At 49.7% G+C, this 15909-nt stretch overlaps 1 protein-coding gene and 1 pseudogene across 1 annotated transcript; one reads left to right on the forward strand and one right to left on the reverse strand.

Annotated features, from left to right (window-relative positions):
- Positions 1 to 1386: 1386 nt before the first annotated feature.
- On the forward strand, positions 1387 to 4058 carry LOC123055058 (G-type lectin S-receptor-like serine/threonine-protein kinase B120). The gene is made up of 7 exons (XM_044478968.1): positions 1387 to 2155; positions 2436 to 2473; positions 2567 to 2812; positions 2893 to 3103; positions 3202 to 3439; positions 3526 to 3676; positions 3750 to 4058. Exons 1-7 carry the CDS (start codon positions 1387 to 1389, stop codon positions 4056 to 4058), a joined length of 1962 nt encoding a protein of 653 aa, XP_044334903.1.
- A 1194-nt stretch (positions 4059 to 5252) lies between these two features.
- Positions 5253 to 7068, reverse strand: LOC123056077 (exocyst complex component EXO70E2-like; annotated as a pseudogene).
- Positions 7069 to 15909: the final 8841 nt, after the last annotated feature.

Here is a 15909-nt window from a genome sequence, read left to right on the forward strand (position 1 = left end):
GGCGCCCAGATCAGGAGGGGGCGAGGAGGAGACGAGGCAGTCCGGCGGGGAGGCGGCGCCGGCGTGGTGGCGTCGAACGACGGCGGGGAGCGGGGCGACGGGCGCGACAGGGTCGGGGCACAGCGAGCGCAGGGGCGCCACCCCCGATCCAGAACGTGGGGGGAGGAGGAGCGAGGGGAGTGGGGATCAGGGGTGCGTGGGTTAGGGTTTGGGAGGTTAAGGGGGCGCCGGCTGGGCCGGCCTGGCTTACCCAGTGGCCAGCTGGGCCGAGGCCCAGCGGGGGGGGGGGGGTTCTTTTCCTTTTTTTATGTTCTGTTTTTTATTCTATTACTTTTCTGTTTCCTTTTATTTTAGTTTTATAAAATTTAAAAGCGACAACTGATTTGGTGTTATTAAATAGGTCACAGCCCCAAATATTTCGGCACTTTAAATAAAGTATTTTGCATTTGCTTATTATTTTAAAAAGCATTTTAGATAATTGTTTTATCGCTGTTTTAGTTTATTTAGTGCATTTAAGTATTTTATTAAAAGTCGATTTCTTCACCTACATTTATTATGGATTATTTGACACATTAGGAACAATTTAGTTTTGACTTTTGAAAACTTTAATTGTTTCGACTTTAATTCAAATATGAATTTGGATCGGTTATGAACTAACGCGAGATTAGCAACAGTAAACGGGGTGACATGGCATCGTTAACGTGGGATTACTGTAGCTTAATTATCCGGGCGTCACAGCGGGCTGGCTCGGGCTCGTGGCTGGCTCGGGTCGAGGCACGCTGATGAGCACGGGCATGCTTGTGTGGATAAGTTGTGGGTCCCACCCGCATGCGAGTAGCTGGTGGGTCCCGCGTGTCATAACTCAAATCGCTAACCCCTTGTGTTTTTCATTTCACGGTTAAACAGAGCCATGTCGCATTGGAGCTATTATTGGCTTCGAAAACGTCACATCAAAGCCATTCATTCGAACTACATCGCACTCCTTCCAATTCGCATGAAAAACATCGCACGGGAGCTATTGGCCCCTTTGCTCTCGGCTTCTTCTCCCCAAAGAACAAACTGCAGACTCATATGTCGGCATATGGTACAACAACATCCCTGAGCGCACACATGTGTGGGTTGCTAACCACGACAACCCGATCACCAACGCTTCTCCTGGGAAGCTGGTTCTGACCAACAACTCCGACATCGTCTTGTCTGACTCCCAAGGCCGCGCTCTTTGGACAACCATGAACAACTTCACATCCGGAACCACCGGAACTTCGGCTATCCTACTCAACTCTGGAAACTTTGTCATCCAGTTGCCCAACGGCACGGACATATGGCAGAGCTTCCATCATCCAACTGACACGGCCCTCCCCAGCATGCTCTTACCACTGAGCACAGATGATGTTCTCTACACTCGCCTCATTGCTTGGAGGGGGCCTGATGACCCAGCCACCAGCAACTAACTACTCCATGGGCGGTGACCCTAGTTCGGACCTCCAGGTTGTAATCTGGAATGGGACTACACCATATTGGCGCAGATCTGTGTGGGATGGTGAATTGGTCGATGGCTGGTATCAAGGTAGCACTGGCTTCATCATGACCCTGACAATTGTCTACCAAGGGCGTGAGTTATACATGACATTCACCGTCTCCGACGACTCGCCAAGCATGCGAATGGTGCTGCACTACACGGGCATGTTTAGGTTTCTGGTGTGGAACAGCAACTCGTCATCATGGGAGGTTTTCACAGAGCAGCCAAGTCCTAGCTGTGACCAATACGCCTACTGCGGACCATTTGGCTACTGTGATGCCACTGAAACAGTTCCGAAATGCAACTGCCTCAGTGGGTTTGAGCCTGACGGTGTTAACTTCTCCAGAGGGTGCCGGAGAAAGGAGGATCTGAAATGTGGCGGTGGCGATAATTTCTTGACCTTGAGAGGTATGAAGATACCCGATAAGTTCGTATATGTCAGGAACAGAGGCATCGACCAATGCAGAGCAGAGTGCAGCCGTAATTGCAATTGCACTGCGTATGCTTATGCTAACCTGCAAAATGGCAGCACGTCTGATGACGTGCCAAGGTGCTTGATTTGGTTGGGGGAGCTTGTCGACACAGGAAAGTTTCGTGATGGCGAGAACCTGTACCTCCGTCTAGCCAGTTCAACAGGTATACATCTTTCCTTGTACGCTTATTGATTGTACGGCATGACTTGTCCCTTTTATGTTGAATGCTAGATGTGGTTTAGGATGACACATTAATCACGTCAAACACAACATCACAAGAAATGCGCGTAGAATTTTGAAAGCATCATTCTCTTGCTGGGCTATATTTCTGTCTTTCTGCAGTTGAGAAACAGAGTCTAATCACGACAAACACAACACTTGGAAAAAATGCATGTTAGATTTTGGAAGCATCATTGTCTTTCTAAATTTCTGGCTTTCTGCAGTTGCCAAAGAGAGCAATGTATTGAAGATTGCACTCCCAGTAATTGCTACTAGTATTCTGATACTCACATGCATCAGCCTTGTGTGGATATGAAGTCAAGAGGTAAAAACAATATTTGCTTCCCTTTTTCAGGATGCAGTTCATGAGTTATTCGTAAGAAACAATATTGATAAAAAGCTATTTCTGTCAGGCAAACGACGAATCAAGAAAGTTAAGAATAAATATGCACGACAACACTCGAAAAATTCCAAATCTATCGAACTTGAGAACGAAACCATAGAACTTCCATATATTTGCTTTGAAGATGTTGTTACTGCAACGGACAATTTCTCAGATTACAACATGCTTGGGAAAGGTGGCTTCAGAAAAGTTTACAAGGTAAAAGGTTTTAACCTGATCATCATCGATACAGAAAAGTTCCCATCTTTTGTTCAATTGAAGAATGATGTGTTGTTTAGGGACGGTTACAAGGTGGCTATGAAGTTGCTGTCAAAAGGCTAAGCAAGAGTTCTGGTCAAGGGGCTGACGAGTTCAGAAATGAAGTGGTTCTGATTGCCAAATTGCAGCATAGAAACTTAGTTAGGCTTCTTGCTTACTGCACTCACGAAGATGAGAAGTTATTGATATATGAATACTTACCTCACAAAAGTTTAGATGCCTTCCTTTTTGGTATGTTCTGCTCTTATGCTGAAGTCTCCCAAAACATTCTTAGAAACACTGAATTTGTGATGGTTGTTAATGCTTGAATTTTGCACTTTTCTTGCCAGATGCCACAAGAAATTTTGTGCTTGATTGGCCGACCAGGTTTAAGGTAATTAAAGGGATAGCGAGAGGGCTTCTTTATCTCCATCAAGATTCAAGGCTAACAATAATCCATCGTGATCTCAAAGCAAGCAATGTCTTGTTAGATGCGGAAATGAACCCTAAAATATCAGATTTTGGTATGGCAAGGATCTTTGGAGGAAATGAGCAGCAAGTGAACACTATCCGTGTTGTTGGGACATAGTAAGTAATATGTGCACTAGGTAAGGCTTAACATTGTAATTTTCTTCAACTTAATTAATTCAATTTTTTTGGAATGATTCGAACAGCGGTTACATGTCTCCTGAATATGCAATGGAAGGTTCCTTTTCTGTCAAGTCTGACATGTATAGCTTTGGCATTCCTCTGTTGGAGATTGTAAGCGGGTTAAAGATTAGCTCATCCCATCTCACAATGGATTTTCCAAGCCTTATAGCTTATGTAAGTTAACTAATATGCTCTAATTTCTTTGCAACTGAAACACTTCAATAAATTGAGGATTTCATTGGTGTAGGCATGGAGCTTATGGAAAGATGGAAATGCAGGAGAATTGGTGGACTCGTCCATTACGGAGATCTGTCCACTTCATGAAGTTCTGCGGTGTATTCAGTTAGGTCTCTTGTGTGTTCAAGACGATCCAAGTGCTCGTCCACTCATGTCATCCACCGTGTTCATGTTAGAAAATGAAACAGCCCCGCTTCCTACTCCGAAGGAGCCTGTATATTTTAGGCAACGGAAGTATGAAGTTGAAGACCAAAGGCAAGACTATGACCTGGAAATGTCTCTTAATGGCATGACTATGACAATGGAAGAGGGGCGTTAAATTTTTAGTTCCATTGTTTTCCTTTTTGTAAAATTCTCTCTTATGCAGTTGTTCTGTCTTGATGAATTTTCTGCATCCCAGCTTCCTCGGTTAGTCAATTGGTCTGGAACTCTGAATTGCTGTCCTGGTAACAAGGCTGATAAAAACTCAATGTTTTCTCTGGGCTGTGCAACTGCATCATAATGCAGCACGAAGAACTGAGATGGTACACATGTACTCCCTCCGTAAACTAATATAAGAGCGTTTAGAATACTAAAAACGCTCTTATATTAGTTTACAGAGGGAGTATTAATTCAGTGGCTGAAATGTGCCCCCTGAATTATAATTAACCATTTTCCTCTTCAAAAGGCGCCTTCTTTTAGGGTATAAGACATTGTTTGAAACGGGAAATGTGGGCCGTATGGGTCGTAGTACAGCGTGTTGGTTCATGCCTTCATGCCTTCATGGTACGTCGCTTCTTTGAAATTCTGCTCTCATCCTGAACCCTGTACCCTGACCATTATGAGATGCTATGCTCAATGATTAGCAAACCCAGTTATTCTTTATACACTGGCAGCATGTTCTGACCATTATATTACAGTATGTTTTAGCAGTATGTATATGGTTGAACAGCTGGATGTTCTATTTTTAGTGTAAACACTTTTTGCTGATTATTATGACTATTCTGATACAAGTATTTTTGTTATGATTAGCAAAATACACTCCCCAATTGGTTCTCATCCATTCTCCAAATGTACAACATAATATATATGGAGAGCTGCTTTCGAGAAATGGTTTGTCAAGTACATGTCGGGCTTGGTATTTGCAGGCCATGTCCATGCTTATGAGAGATCCCTAAACTCTTCAGTTCATTCTTGAAACAGGCTCCTGATGTGCAAATACATTGCTGAGTTTGGTCTCAATTTTGTATACCTCATCTTTCAGAGTCTGATGAATTTTTTGGCAAAACAGTTTTTCCTAAAAGACATCAGAAAAATTTATTTTATATGAAATGCAAATGATTTTCCAAACAAAGTTTCATTGAAGTGGATGAAAATATGCGTGTATAAAATACTGAATAATGAAAAGTAAACATGACAATTAGCTATGTGAGAGTGTTTAATATGGAATCACAAGTCAAATAAGACACCCCATACAACCTCACTTCAAATACTAGATGAAACATTACTCTGGACTCTTAATAGTTGGTGACTCTGTTCGATGCCTGAAAGAAGTTTTCAGCCTTCAAATAGCTGTCCCAACATCTCTTCCAAGACGGTGGGAGTGCTGTTTCCGCGGCTAGCGTGCTCCGCTAGCTCAGGATGCTTCTTCAGATGGTCGTTGTAACTTGAGATGACTCTCTCGATGATAGCCCTTCGTAGCGCATCCCTGAGCCGAGGGTCCGGAACCTTCCAGAGCTTCTGAGCTTGGTAGGTTTGATGAAACGCTGACTCGAATTTAGCCAGCGAAGAGGTGTTGGTCAACCAGCGACGCAGCGGTCCAGGAGGATTCGATTTCGATACGGAGGAGATCACATGAGCCCACGAAACATCGAGATAACTATCCATGTGGTTTTTGCATTCAGGTGTGAGTTCAAGTCCCTGGTGGTGTTGAGAGTCTCCATAGTATGGCCCACGAACAATGTCCCTGGTGGCTATGAAATAGGAATTGTTGAGCAGGAATAGGTACCTCATGCTTGCATCCAAGCACGGCTCCGATTTTCTCAGAAGCAGATCCTTCAAATGTTTGATGGTGTCATCTATTAGGCCATGAAGATTTCCAGTGTTGTGGCTTGGTGCAGACTTCCGCGTCGACACCAATGCATCCGTCATAGACACGATGTAACCCACCATCAACCGGGTGTTCCTGTGAACCCCGCCTCCTCCTTGCGGAAACTCGATAGCCCACGAGTCATCGTCCTCCATGAGTGCCCTGGCTTCCTCCATTGACGTGGATATAGCCTGGCATAGCTTGTTTCTTTCTGTCCCCAACGAGCGGCGTATCTCGTCGAGTATGCTCTGGGTCTGGGCTTCTGGAGAGAACACATCCAGAGTGAACATGTATGACGCAGTGCAGACACAAATGTGTACATGTCTAGCACGGCCCGTAGCTTCCCCGCCTTGAGCACTGGGATGACGGCGTCGACAAAGACGAGCATCTCCAAGATGCTTGGTTTGCCAAACCTTGCGAGCAACAACGTCTCAACATTGCAGAGCACCTCGACGATACTGGAGATTGTTACCATGAGAGCTCGAATCCACCTCTCGACCAAGTCTTGGAGGAGCCATGACGGCGATTCGGCTTGAAGCTGGAGCTGCTGACATAAGCCGGTCTTGTTGTGGATTTGGAGAACCCAGCCCACGTCAAGCTCCAAGAACCAATTCTCCAGGCTGCCGCCGCCGCAGAATTCTCGGACCATGCGCTGGGCTGGGCGTAACCCTCACTGACCATTTGGATGGCGATCACCGTGAGCTCATGGGCGCCGAAGTCCGGTTCAGCAGCAGAGATGCCGGAGTTGTTGGACGGATAAGAATTCGACGCGCCGGAGTGGTTGGAGTAGCTGGATAGGCTTTGACTGGACCGGGAGTGCTGGAAGAGAGCCGATCTTTTCAGCCCTCCGGACACGGCGACCCGCCGGATCCGGGAGCCGCCGAGACGTTGCTGTTGGTGCTCCCGTCCGGCGCGGCATCAAGCCGCCCTGCCATGCTGGCCGCTGCTCTGTGGAAGGATGGAGGACGCCCGGACCTTGGTCGAGCTCGGTCGATGATATTGGTGGCGGAGTGAACCACCAGAAGTGCAGCGTTCCACAAGGAGTAGCCTGCATAGTGAAACCCGCCTCCTCTGTCTCCTTCCGCCCCACCAGCTCCTTCTTACCTCGACCTCTTCGCCGATGGCGCCGGATGCGAATGGCTCAAGGGGTGGTCAAAGGCCATGGAGGGGCGAGATCCTTGGCAGCCGTTTCAAGCTCCTGCGCAGCCAAATCGGGCGCCGCGGCGGCCAGATCCACCTCCACGGCGGCAGTCGCTTCCATCAGGCAGGACGACGACCGGCCACCTCCTTCGAGGGCATCGCTTCCAGGGCGAAGCGGGCGAGCTCCCCCTTTGGCCGGAGTTGACGGAGAAGACAGCTCCACGCCGGATTTGGGGTGAGGTGAATCGCGGGAGTTCTTGACATCCTCCGTTCTGGGTTCTGGGCTCGCTGCTTTGTGGGCTCAAGCATTTGATGAACTATTTTTTACTCAAAAAATACTACTCCCTCCGTAAACAAAATGAGCGTTACTATATTAGGTTATAAATTACCTAAATCAAGTATGGTATTGTATGTTTGTCTTCTTTTCGTACCTTAAATAACATGTTCAATTGTGATTATCCCAATAAATCTTGACTTGTTTGACAAAAACATATATTTTACTACCGGAATATCAGATTTTGCCAGTGACAACTTGTTTGCAGAGTGCATGCACTCGAAAACTGTTGGGGATATTACCACTGGGCGTAAACCGGCCAGGAGAGGCCGGGTTAACCCCGTAAGTAGTTCATCTGTATCTGAAGTCTATGAAGACAGACGGTGACGCTTCATGAAGGCCCAAGGCCCAAAGCCGGTTTAAGGCCTGTAGACGTAAACCGGCATTGATATGTAAATTTGTGTTGTAAGATAGAAGTAGCAGAGACCGAGCCGGACACGATTATGAGCCGGCCTCGGGATTCTGTAAACCGGCGGGCGTCAACCCATGTATATAAGGGGACGACCCGGCGGCGGTTCAGGGACAACAGACAACAACTTGAGACCCAGGCAAAGCGTATTCGCTCCCTGGTCATCGAAACCCCATCAATTCCATCACAACTAGACGTAGGCTTTTACCTTCATCGTAAGGGGCCGAACTAGTATAAACTCTCTTGCGTCCCATGTCCGCTTTAACCCCTTTAAGCTAACCCGTAGCGATGGCTCCACGACTAAGTCATTTCTCTAGAACATCTGCCGTGACAAAACCACGACAGTTGGCGCCCACCGTGGGGCTATCGCACGATGGTTTCAAGTTCTTGGAGGGCAACTTCGAAGGACTCAAGGGTTACGCTGTGAGCCGGATGACCAAGAGTCATCGCAGCAAGCTCTACATCGACGATGCAGGCTGGGGCCCCGAGGCCGGCTCAATCGAGTACGGGTACCGGGTCCCCTTTGGTGGCATACACGTTTTCATTGGCAAGATCGGCGAACCGGGCCCTGAGCCGCACATCTGCACCGACCTCGTCGAAACGACTCAGCGTGCGAGATCTGCCCGGGTCAAGCCTGTCATGAAGCGTGCCTTCGTGGGAGTTATCCATGGAGGGGAATCTGAGGATAGATCGGAATCTGGTGGTGAGACCGTCGTTTATTCCGGCAACGAGTCATCGACTGGAGAGACCGAGTCGTTATATCAGTTACAAGATGGCCGGATTGGGGGATGTTCTGATGGCGACAGTATTCCGGACCCCTCTGATCTGCCAAACCGGGTGGCGATCTTCATGGCCGGCACGCAACCAGCGCTCCACTCTTCGACCGCAGCGGCGATGATTTCCGGATCAGCGGCGGCGGCGGCGGCTGGGGCAGGAGGCCCTGTGCGACCGCCGGCTCAGGTTCTATCTGATTTGTTTGATGTGTTGGCAACACTGATGGCGGAGGTTAACCCGGCGGATCAGGATGCACACAATGCGGAAATCGCGAAAGTGAAAGATCAGATCACCCAGGCAAAAGCCGACTTAGCAGCTGAGGATGCCAGGATAGCCGCGGAGAGGGCCGCTTTGGATGCACAAGCTTACCGGATTATGCTGGATCAGAGTGTGTCGAACGAAGTCCTGAAGAGGAGGCACCGATCTCGCCTGCCGCCGGTTTATGACGCTAGAAATCTCTTTAACACCCCAGGAGCAGGGACCAGTAATCCGCCGGTGGTAAACCGGGCAGAGGCACCCGGAGCAGGGGCGCCGGTTCAGCCACGTTTGGTGGATCCGCCTCGTCAGAACAACGTTGTGGTACCTCATGTCCCCACGCCACCGGGTCATTATTCTAACCCAATGGACAACATTGTCGTTGCCGCTTCACGGCTGGTGGCCATCCCGATCGAAGGCGATTCTCCAGCAGCGGTCGAGAAGCGTCGGGTTAAGGAGCTTCTTCAGACAGCCTTGGTTCAACAGGAGGCTTATTCATATAGTCGCGATCGGATTCGTTCCACTCCCCGTCCAAGCCGGAGTTACAGCAGGCGTATGGATGAACCGGCAGTATCAAGCAATGCGCGGAACCGTGATCCGCCCCGTGGCCATAACCCGGCGGGTGGTGCTGGTGATGCTCAGGAGGTGGTGGACCGGGCTCGGGCACGCAGAGAGGCCGAGTTAGCGGCGCAGCACGAGGCCCGTCAGCTTACTCCGGTTCGTCCAACCACATCGGTGGAACCAGGAGTTACCTCTAGTTCCTTGGGAGTGCCATGTCTTGTCCCAGCGTTGCGCAATGTGCGCCTGCCCAAGGATTTCAAGGGCCCGCGCAAGGTGCCGAATTACACCGCCGATTTATCCCCTGAAACATGGGTTGAAAGCTATGAGATGGCCATGGAGATGCTGGACGTGGATGATGCGGCATGTGTGAAGTACTTCACCGTGATGCTAGAAGGAACGGCCCGCACTTGGCTAAAGAGCTTACCGGCTAATTCTATCAGGTCATGGGCCGAGTTGAGAGCCCGGTTTATTCAGAATTTCAAGGATACATGCAAGCAACCCATGTCAATTGTGGACTTAGCTGCCTGTGTCCAGGGGGAAGGAGAGTCAACAACCCATTGGGTGCGCCGGGTTTCGGAGATTTTGCATTCATCAGACCGCATCAACGCTGACACCGCAGTTTTAACATTGGAAGGCAATTGCCAGTTTGAACCCTTGAAGTTGAAGTTGGGACGGCTCAAACATCATTGTAATGACATGGGAACCCTCATGGTTGCACTGGTGAAGTATGCCGACTCTGATAGTACCAAGGATCCCGAGCCTGACGATGATAAGACAGGGAAGGGAAAGAAGAGCGGCAACGCCAAGGGGCAGCACTACAACCCGGCGGGTCATGGAAACGGCGGCAAGCATAAAGCGGACCACGGTTTAGACTTTGTGGCTAACACTGATGCACACGACAAGGGCCAGCGGCGTAAGGGTAAACCGCCCCGGCGCAATGGAATGCCAAATCCTAACCCGGGCCGTTTGTCGTATCTGTTGAACCAGCCCTGTCCAAAGCATGGGACGAAGGAGGAACCGTCCACACACCTCTGGAAAGATTGTTACATCATGCAAGAGTTCAAAAATTCTGATTCTTTCCGGTATGATCATGGATCAGGAGGCGGTTCGGGCTCTGGCTCTCATGGGCCGGGTTATGGCGGAGGAAATTCCGGTTCAGGATTCCATGGCAATCAGGGTGGACATAACAATCAAAATAATCAATGTAACCAAGGTGGCTATAATCATCAGAGCAATCAGCAGCAGCAGCAGTCAGGTTACCAGAGCAACCCGAAACAGTTGAATAGCGGACAGTATCATGTCTTCACCACTAGCTTGGACAAGCGCGATCAGAAGCTTCATAAAAGGGTGGTGAATGCTGTTGAACCGGCGGTGCCCCGTTATTTGCGCTGGTCCGAGCAACCCATTATGTGGGGTAGAGAAAATCATCCACCCCGGGTTGACAATCCGGGTCATCTGGCTCTGGTGGTGGCACCTCGGGTGGGAGGTTATAAATTCACTAAGGTACTCATGGACGGAGGGAGTAGTATCAATATCCTTTATTATGAAACTTTCCGTCGCATGGGGCTAACAGATAAAAATCTTAAACCGTCTAGTACGGTGTTCCATGGTGTGGTGCCTGGTAAGTCGGCATATCCTGTTGGTAAGATAGCTCTGGAGGTGGCTTTTGGAGATGAGCATGACTCGAGATCAGAAACCTTGACCTTTGAAGTGGTGAAAATCAGAAGCCCGTATCATGCCCTATTTGGACGGCCAGCTTATGCTAAGTTTATGGCACGGCCTTGTTATGTCTATCTACAGCTCAAGATGCCGGGTCACAAGGGAACTATAACCGTGCATGGAAGCCGCAAGATTGCTCTGGAGTGTGAGGAAGGTGATGCGGCTTATGCTGAGTCGGTTTGTGCAACAGAAGAGTTGAAGTTTTATAAGGACAATGTTGATCCGGCAGATATGACTTCGTTGAAGAAACCAACTACGGAGCATGATCCGGCCCTGAAGTTTAAATCGGCTGAGGAGACTAAACTTGTTGACTTCGTGCCTGGCGATTCGTCCAAGCAGTTTAGCATCAGCGCTAACTTGGATCCGAAATAGGAAAGCGCGCTCATCGAGTTCATCCGTGAGAATCGGGACATCTTTGCATGGAAGCCTTCTGACATGCCTGGTGTACCGAGAGAACTCGTTGAGCACACTCTCAATGTTGATCCTAAATATAAACCGGTCAAGCAGTTTCTCCGCCGGTTCAATGAGGAAAGACGCAAAGCTATTGGAGAGGAAGTAGGCAGGCTCTTGGCGGCTGGATTTATCGTTGAAGTATTCCATCCTGAGTGGTTGGCTAATCCGGTGGTGGTCCTCAAGAAGAATGGCACTTGGCGTATGTGTGTGGACTACACAGATCTCAACAAAGCTTGTCCAGCAGATCCTTTTGCCCTCCCCCGTATTGATCAAATTATTGATGCTACGGCAGGTTGTGAGCGTTTAAGTTTTTTGGATGCATATTCTGGTTATCATCAGATCAAAATGGCAGTTAAGGACCAGGAGAAGACAACCTTCATAACTCCCTTTGGAGCCTTCTGCTATGTATCCATGCCCTTTGGGCTCAAGAGTGCACAGGCGACTTATCAACGGTGTGTGCAGAATTGTGACGCCCGGATAATCAAGCTACAGTAAAACTCTGCTAATGATGCCACGTCACCTCCCTTACTGTTTCTAATCCTTCGTTAGTCCAAAACCGATTCAAAAATCAATTCGAAATAAGGCAAACGATAAAAGTTTTCAAACATTAAAACTAAAATGTTCAAATTGGAACAAATAAATCCTAAGTAATAATGGAGGAGAAACCACACTTTTATAAAATGTGTAAATACTCTAAAATGAGCAAAACAGCAGCTAAAACCAATAATTAAATGCTTTTTATAATATATAAAATATTAAACTAATTTGTTTGGGAGCCCAAGTTATTGTGACAATAGAATAAGTAGTAACACTATTTTAGGAACTAATTTAGCATTTTATAAAACTATAGTAAATAGAAAGTGAGATAAAACAGTAAAAAGGAAATAGATAAAAAAAACCAAACCAATAAAAAAAAGAAAGACCCCCGGGACAACCGACCCAACAGGTCGGCCCAGTCAGCCACCAGGCCAGCCCACCCCGTCGCCTTATCCCCTCACCCCCGCAACCCTACTCCCTTGCTCCTCCCCCCCCCCCCCCGACGCGATCTGGATCGGGGCGCCTTGCCCCTGTGCCCACCGCCGGCGCCCCGTCGCCCCTGTCCCCCGTCTCCGACCACCGCCGCCTGAGGCCCCGACGTCGGCGCCGCTCCCCCCCCTGTCGCCCGCCTCGCAGGACGCCGTGCTCGCCGCCCCGAGCGCCCTACGCCGTTGCCGACCACCACCCCGTCACCGGAGCACCACCACCGTCACTCCGACTTGCCGGACCCCGTCATCGTCGCCGCTCCTTCCTCGGCTCCACCTCGCCGGAACGCCTCCCCGTCCTCCTCCCCGCGCACGTTGCCTGTACCCTACATTCGTCGTGAGCCGCCACCTCCCTCCTCCTCCCTCTCCTCCTCTGTACGTGTGCGCGTCCGCCGTCATCGCGCTCCCCACGCGGGCTCCCGCTGCCCCATCCGCCGACCACCTCTTCCCCTGCCCGTCACCCACCTCCGGCCAACCCGCCGCCCGCGCCTTGCCTCCCTCCCGTGTGCCTGCTGCTGCTACTGCCTCGTGCCAGGCCCAGTCCCCCTTCCACTGCCGACGACGTCTGCGTGCGCGCCTCGCCGCGCCCGCCGGAGACCGCCCTTGCCTGCACGCCTCCTCGCCCACGCTCACCCCCTACGCATGTGGCCGCGCCCCCAGTCGCCCGCCTCAGCCGGTGGCGACCACCTCCGCCCGGGCCTGCTCGCGCCCCCTGTGCCGAGCCTTCCCACGGCCAACACCATGGCCGCCGGCGTCGTACTCTACGAGTACGTACGTACGGGCACAGCCACACCAGAGGCCGATTTGGGCCACTGGCACATGGGCCCGACCCCCCCTGTTAATTAGGGAGGCCCTAATTAGTTTAGCCCCAAACCCCCTAATTAAGCTAAGTAAACTTAGTCAAAAACCTGTTAATTAAAATGAGTCAATGACAATTGGGACCCACATACGCTGTTCACATTGGACTAGTCAAAATATTGACTGGGTCAACCCAGCCCCTGGCCCCACATGTCATACAGATGCACACATTGCTGGGTACACTCCTGTGTACCCATAGCAATTTGTCTTTTTATTATTTCGAATTAAATTAAATGCAGAAATCCCAGGATTTGTTTAAATCTTTGAAAAATCATAGAAAATAAACCGTAACTCGGATGAAAAAGTTTTATACATGAAAGTTGCTCAGAACGACGAGACGAATCCGGATACGCAGTCCGTTCGTCCACCACACCTCCCTAACCTATCGAACTCGCAACTTTCCCCCTCCGGTCCGTCTGTCCGAAAACGCGAAACATCGGGAATACTTTCCCGGATGTTTCCCCCCTTCACCGGTATCACCTCATACCGCGTTAGAACACGTCTAGCTCTGCCTGTTGTCTTGTTATGCACTTGCTTGCTATGTATTTACTGTTTCTCCCCCTCTTCTCTTCGGTAGACCCCGTGACGATGCTGATGCCCCTGTGGTCGACTACGTCACCGATGACCCCTCCTTCTTGTCTGAGCAACCAGGCAAGCCCCCCCTTGATCACCAGATATCGCCTATTCTTCTCTATACTGCTTGCATTAGAGTAGTGTAGCATGTTACTGCTTTCCGTTAATCCTATCCTGATGCATAGCCTGTCATTGATGCTACAGTTGTTACCTTTACCTGCAATCCTACATGCTTAGTATAGGATGCTAGTGTTCCATCAGTGGCCCTACACTCTTGTCCGTCTGCCATGCTATACTACTGAGCCGTGATAACTTCGGGAGGTGATCACGGGTATATTCTATATGCATTATATACATGACACATGTGGTGACTAAAGTCGGGTCGGCTCGCGGAGTACCCGCAAGTGATTCTGGTGAGGGGCTGAAAGGACAGGTGGCTCCATCCCGGTAGAGGTGGGCCTGGGTTCCTGACGGCTCCCGACTGTTACTTTGTGGCGGAGCGACAGGGCAGGTTGAGACCACCTAGGAGAGAGGTGGGCCTGGCCCTGGTCGGCGTTCGCAGATACTTAACACGCTTAACGAGATCTGGGTATTTGATCTGAGTCTGGCCATTTGGTCTATACGCACTAACCATCTACGCGGGAGTAGTTATGGGTATCCTGACGTCGTGGTATCAGCCGAAGCTCTTTTGACGTCAGCGACTGAGTGGCGCGCGCCGCATTGGACCGTAAGCTCGCGCTTGTATTAAGGGGGCTAGGTCTGCTTCCGGCCGCGTACGCAACGTGCAGGTGTGCATAGGGCGATGGGCCCAGACCCCTGCGCGCATAGGTTTAGACCGGCGTGCTGACCTCTCTGTTGAGCCTAGGTGGGGCTGCGACGTGTTGATCTTACGAGGCCGGGCATGACCCAGAAAAGTGTGTCCGGCCAAATGGGATCGAGCGTGTTGGGTTATGTGGTGCACCCCTGCAGGGAAGTTTATCTATTCGAATAGCCGTGTCCCTCGGTAAAAGGACGACCCGGAGTTGTACCTTGACCTTATGACAACTAGAACTGGATACATAATAAAACACACCCTTCCAAGTGCCAGATATAACCCGGTGATTGCTCTCTAACAGGGCGACGAGGAGGGGATCGCCGGGTAGGATTATGCTATGCGATGCTACTTGGAGGACTTCAATCTACTCTCTTCTACATGCTGCAAGATGGAGATGGCCAGAAGCGTAGTCTTCGACAGGATTAGCTATCCCCCTCTTATTCTGGCATTCTGCAGTTCAGTCCACTGATATGCCCCTTTACACATATACACATGCATATGTAGTGTAGCTCCTTGCTTGCGAGTACTTTGGATGAGTACTCACGGTTGCTTTTCTCCCTCTTTTCCCCTTTCTATACCTGATTGTCGCAACCAGATGCTGGAGTCCAGGAGCTAGAGATCCCGAGGATGATTCTACATGGAGTTCGGCTTCGAGGAGTAGTTAGGAGGACCCAGGCAGGAGGCTTTGCCTTTTCGATCGTTGCTACTTTTGTGCTAGCCTTCTTAAGGCAAACTTGTTTAACTTATGTCTGTACTCAGATATTGTTGCTTCCGCTGACTCGTCTATGATCGAGCACTTGTATTCGAGCCCTCGAGGCCCCTGGCTTGTATTATGATGCTTGTATGGCTTATTTATGTTTTAGAGTTGTGTTGTGATATCTTCCCGTGAGTCCCTGATCTTGATCGTACACATTTGCGTGCATGATTAGTGTACGGTCAAATCGGGGGCGTCACAAGTTGGTATCAGAGCCGACTGCCTGTAGGAATCCCCCTTTCCAACTCCTTGGCCGAAGTTGAGTCTAGTCAGTGAAAAATGTTTTACTAACATGACTGTGTGGCTTACGGGCCCACGTCGCCATTGGGTGGTATTAGGATCTTTTACTCCTTGCCTATACTCTGGGACTCTGATCTCTCTTCTATTCGGGTTAAATGATTTTACTAAATCTAACATTAGGATCTCGTTATCACTT

This window comes from Triticum aestivum, chromosome 2D (genome assembly GCF_018294505.1).
Source record: "Triticum aestivum cultivar Chinese Spring chromosome 2D, IWGSC CS RefSeq v2.1, whole genome shotgun sequence".
Lineage (NCBI taxonomy): Eukaryota > Viridiplantae > Streptophyta > Magnoliopsida > Poales > Poaceae > Triticum > Triticum aestivum.

Bases quoted from the DNA above. Each gene is read 5' to 3' on its own strand.
- LOC123055058 (XM_044478968.1), top strand. From the start codon at position 1,387: ATGATGTTCTCTACACTCGCCTCATTGCTTGGAGGGGGCCTGATGACC. The intron at 2,474-2,566 runs GTAATTGCTACT...TCCCTTTTTCAG, and splicing joins TATTGAAGATTGCACTCCCA to GATGCAGTTCATGAGTTATT. The intron at 3,104-3,201 runs GTATGTTCTGCT...TTTTCTTGCCAG, and splicing joins TTTAGATGCCTTCCTTTTTG to ATGCCACAAGAAATTTTGTG.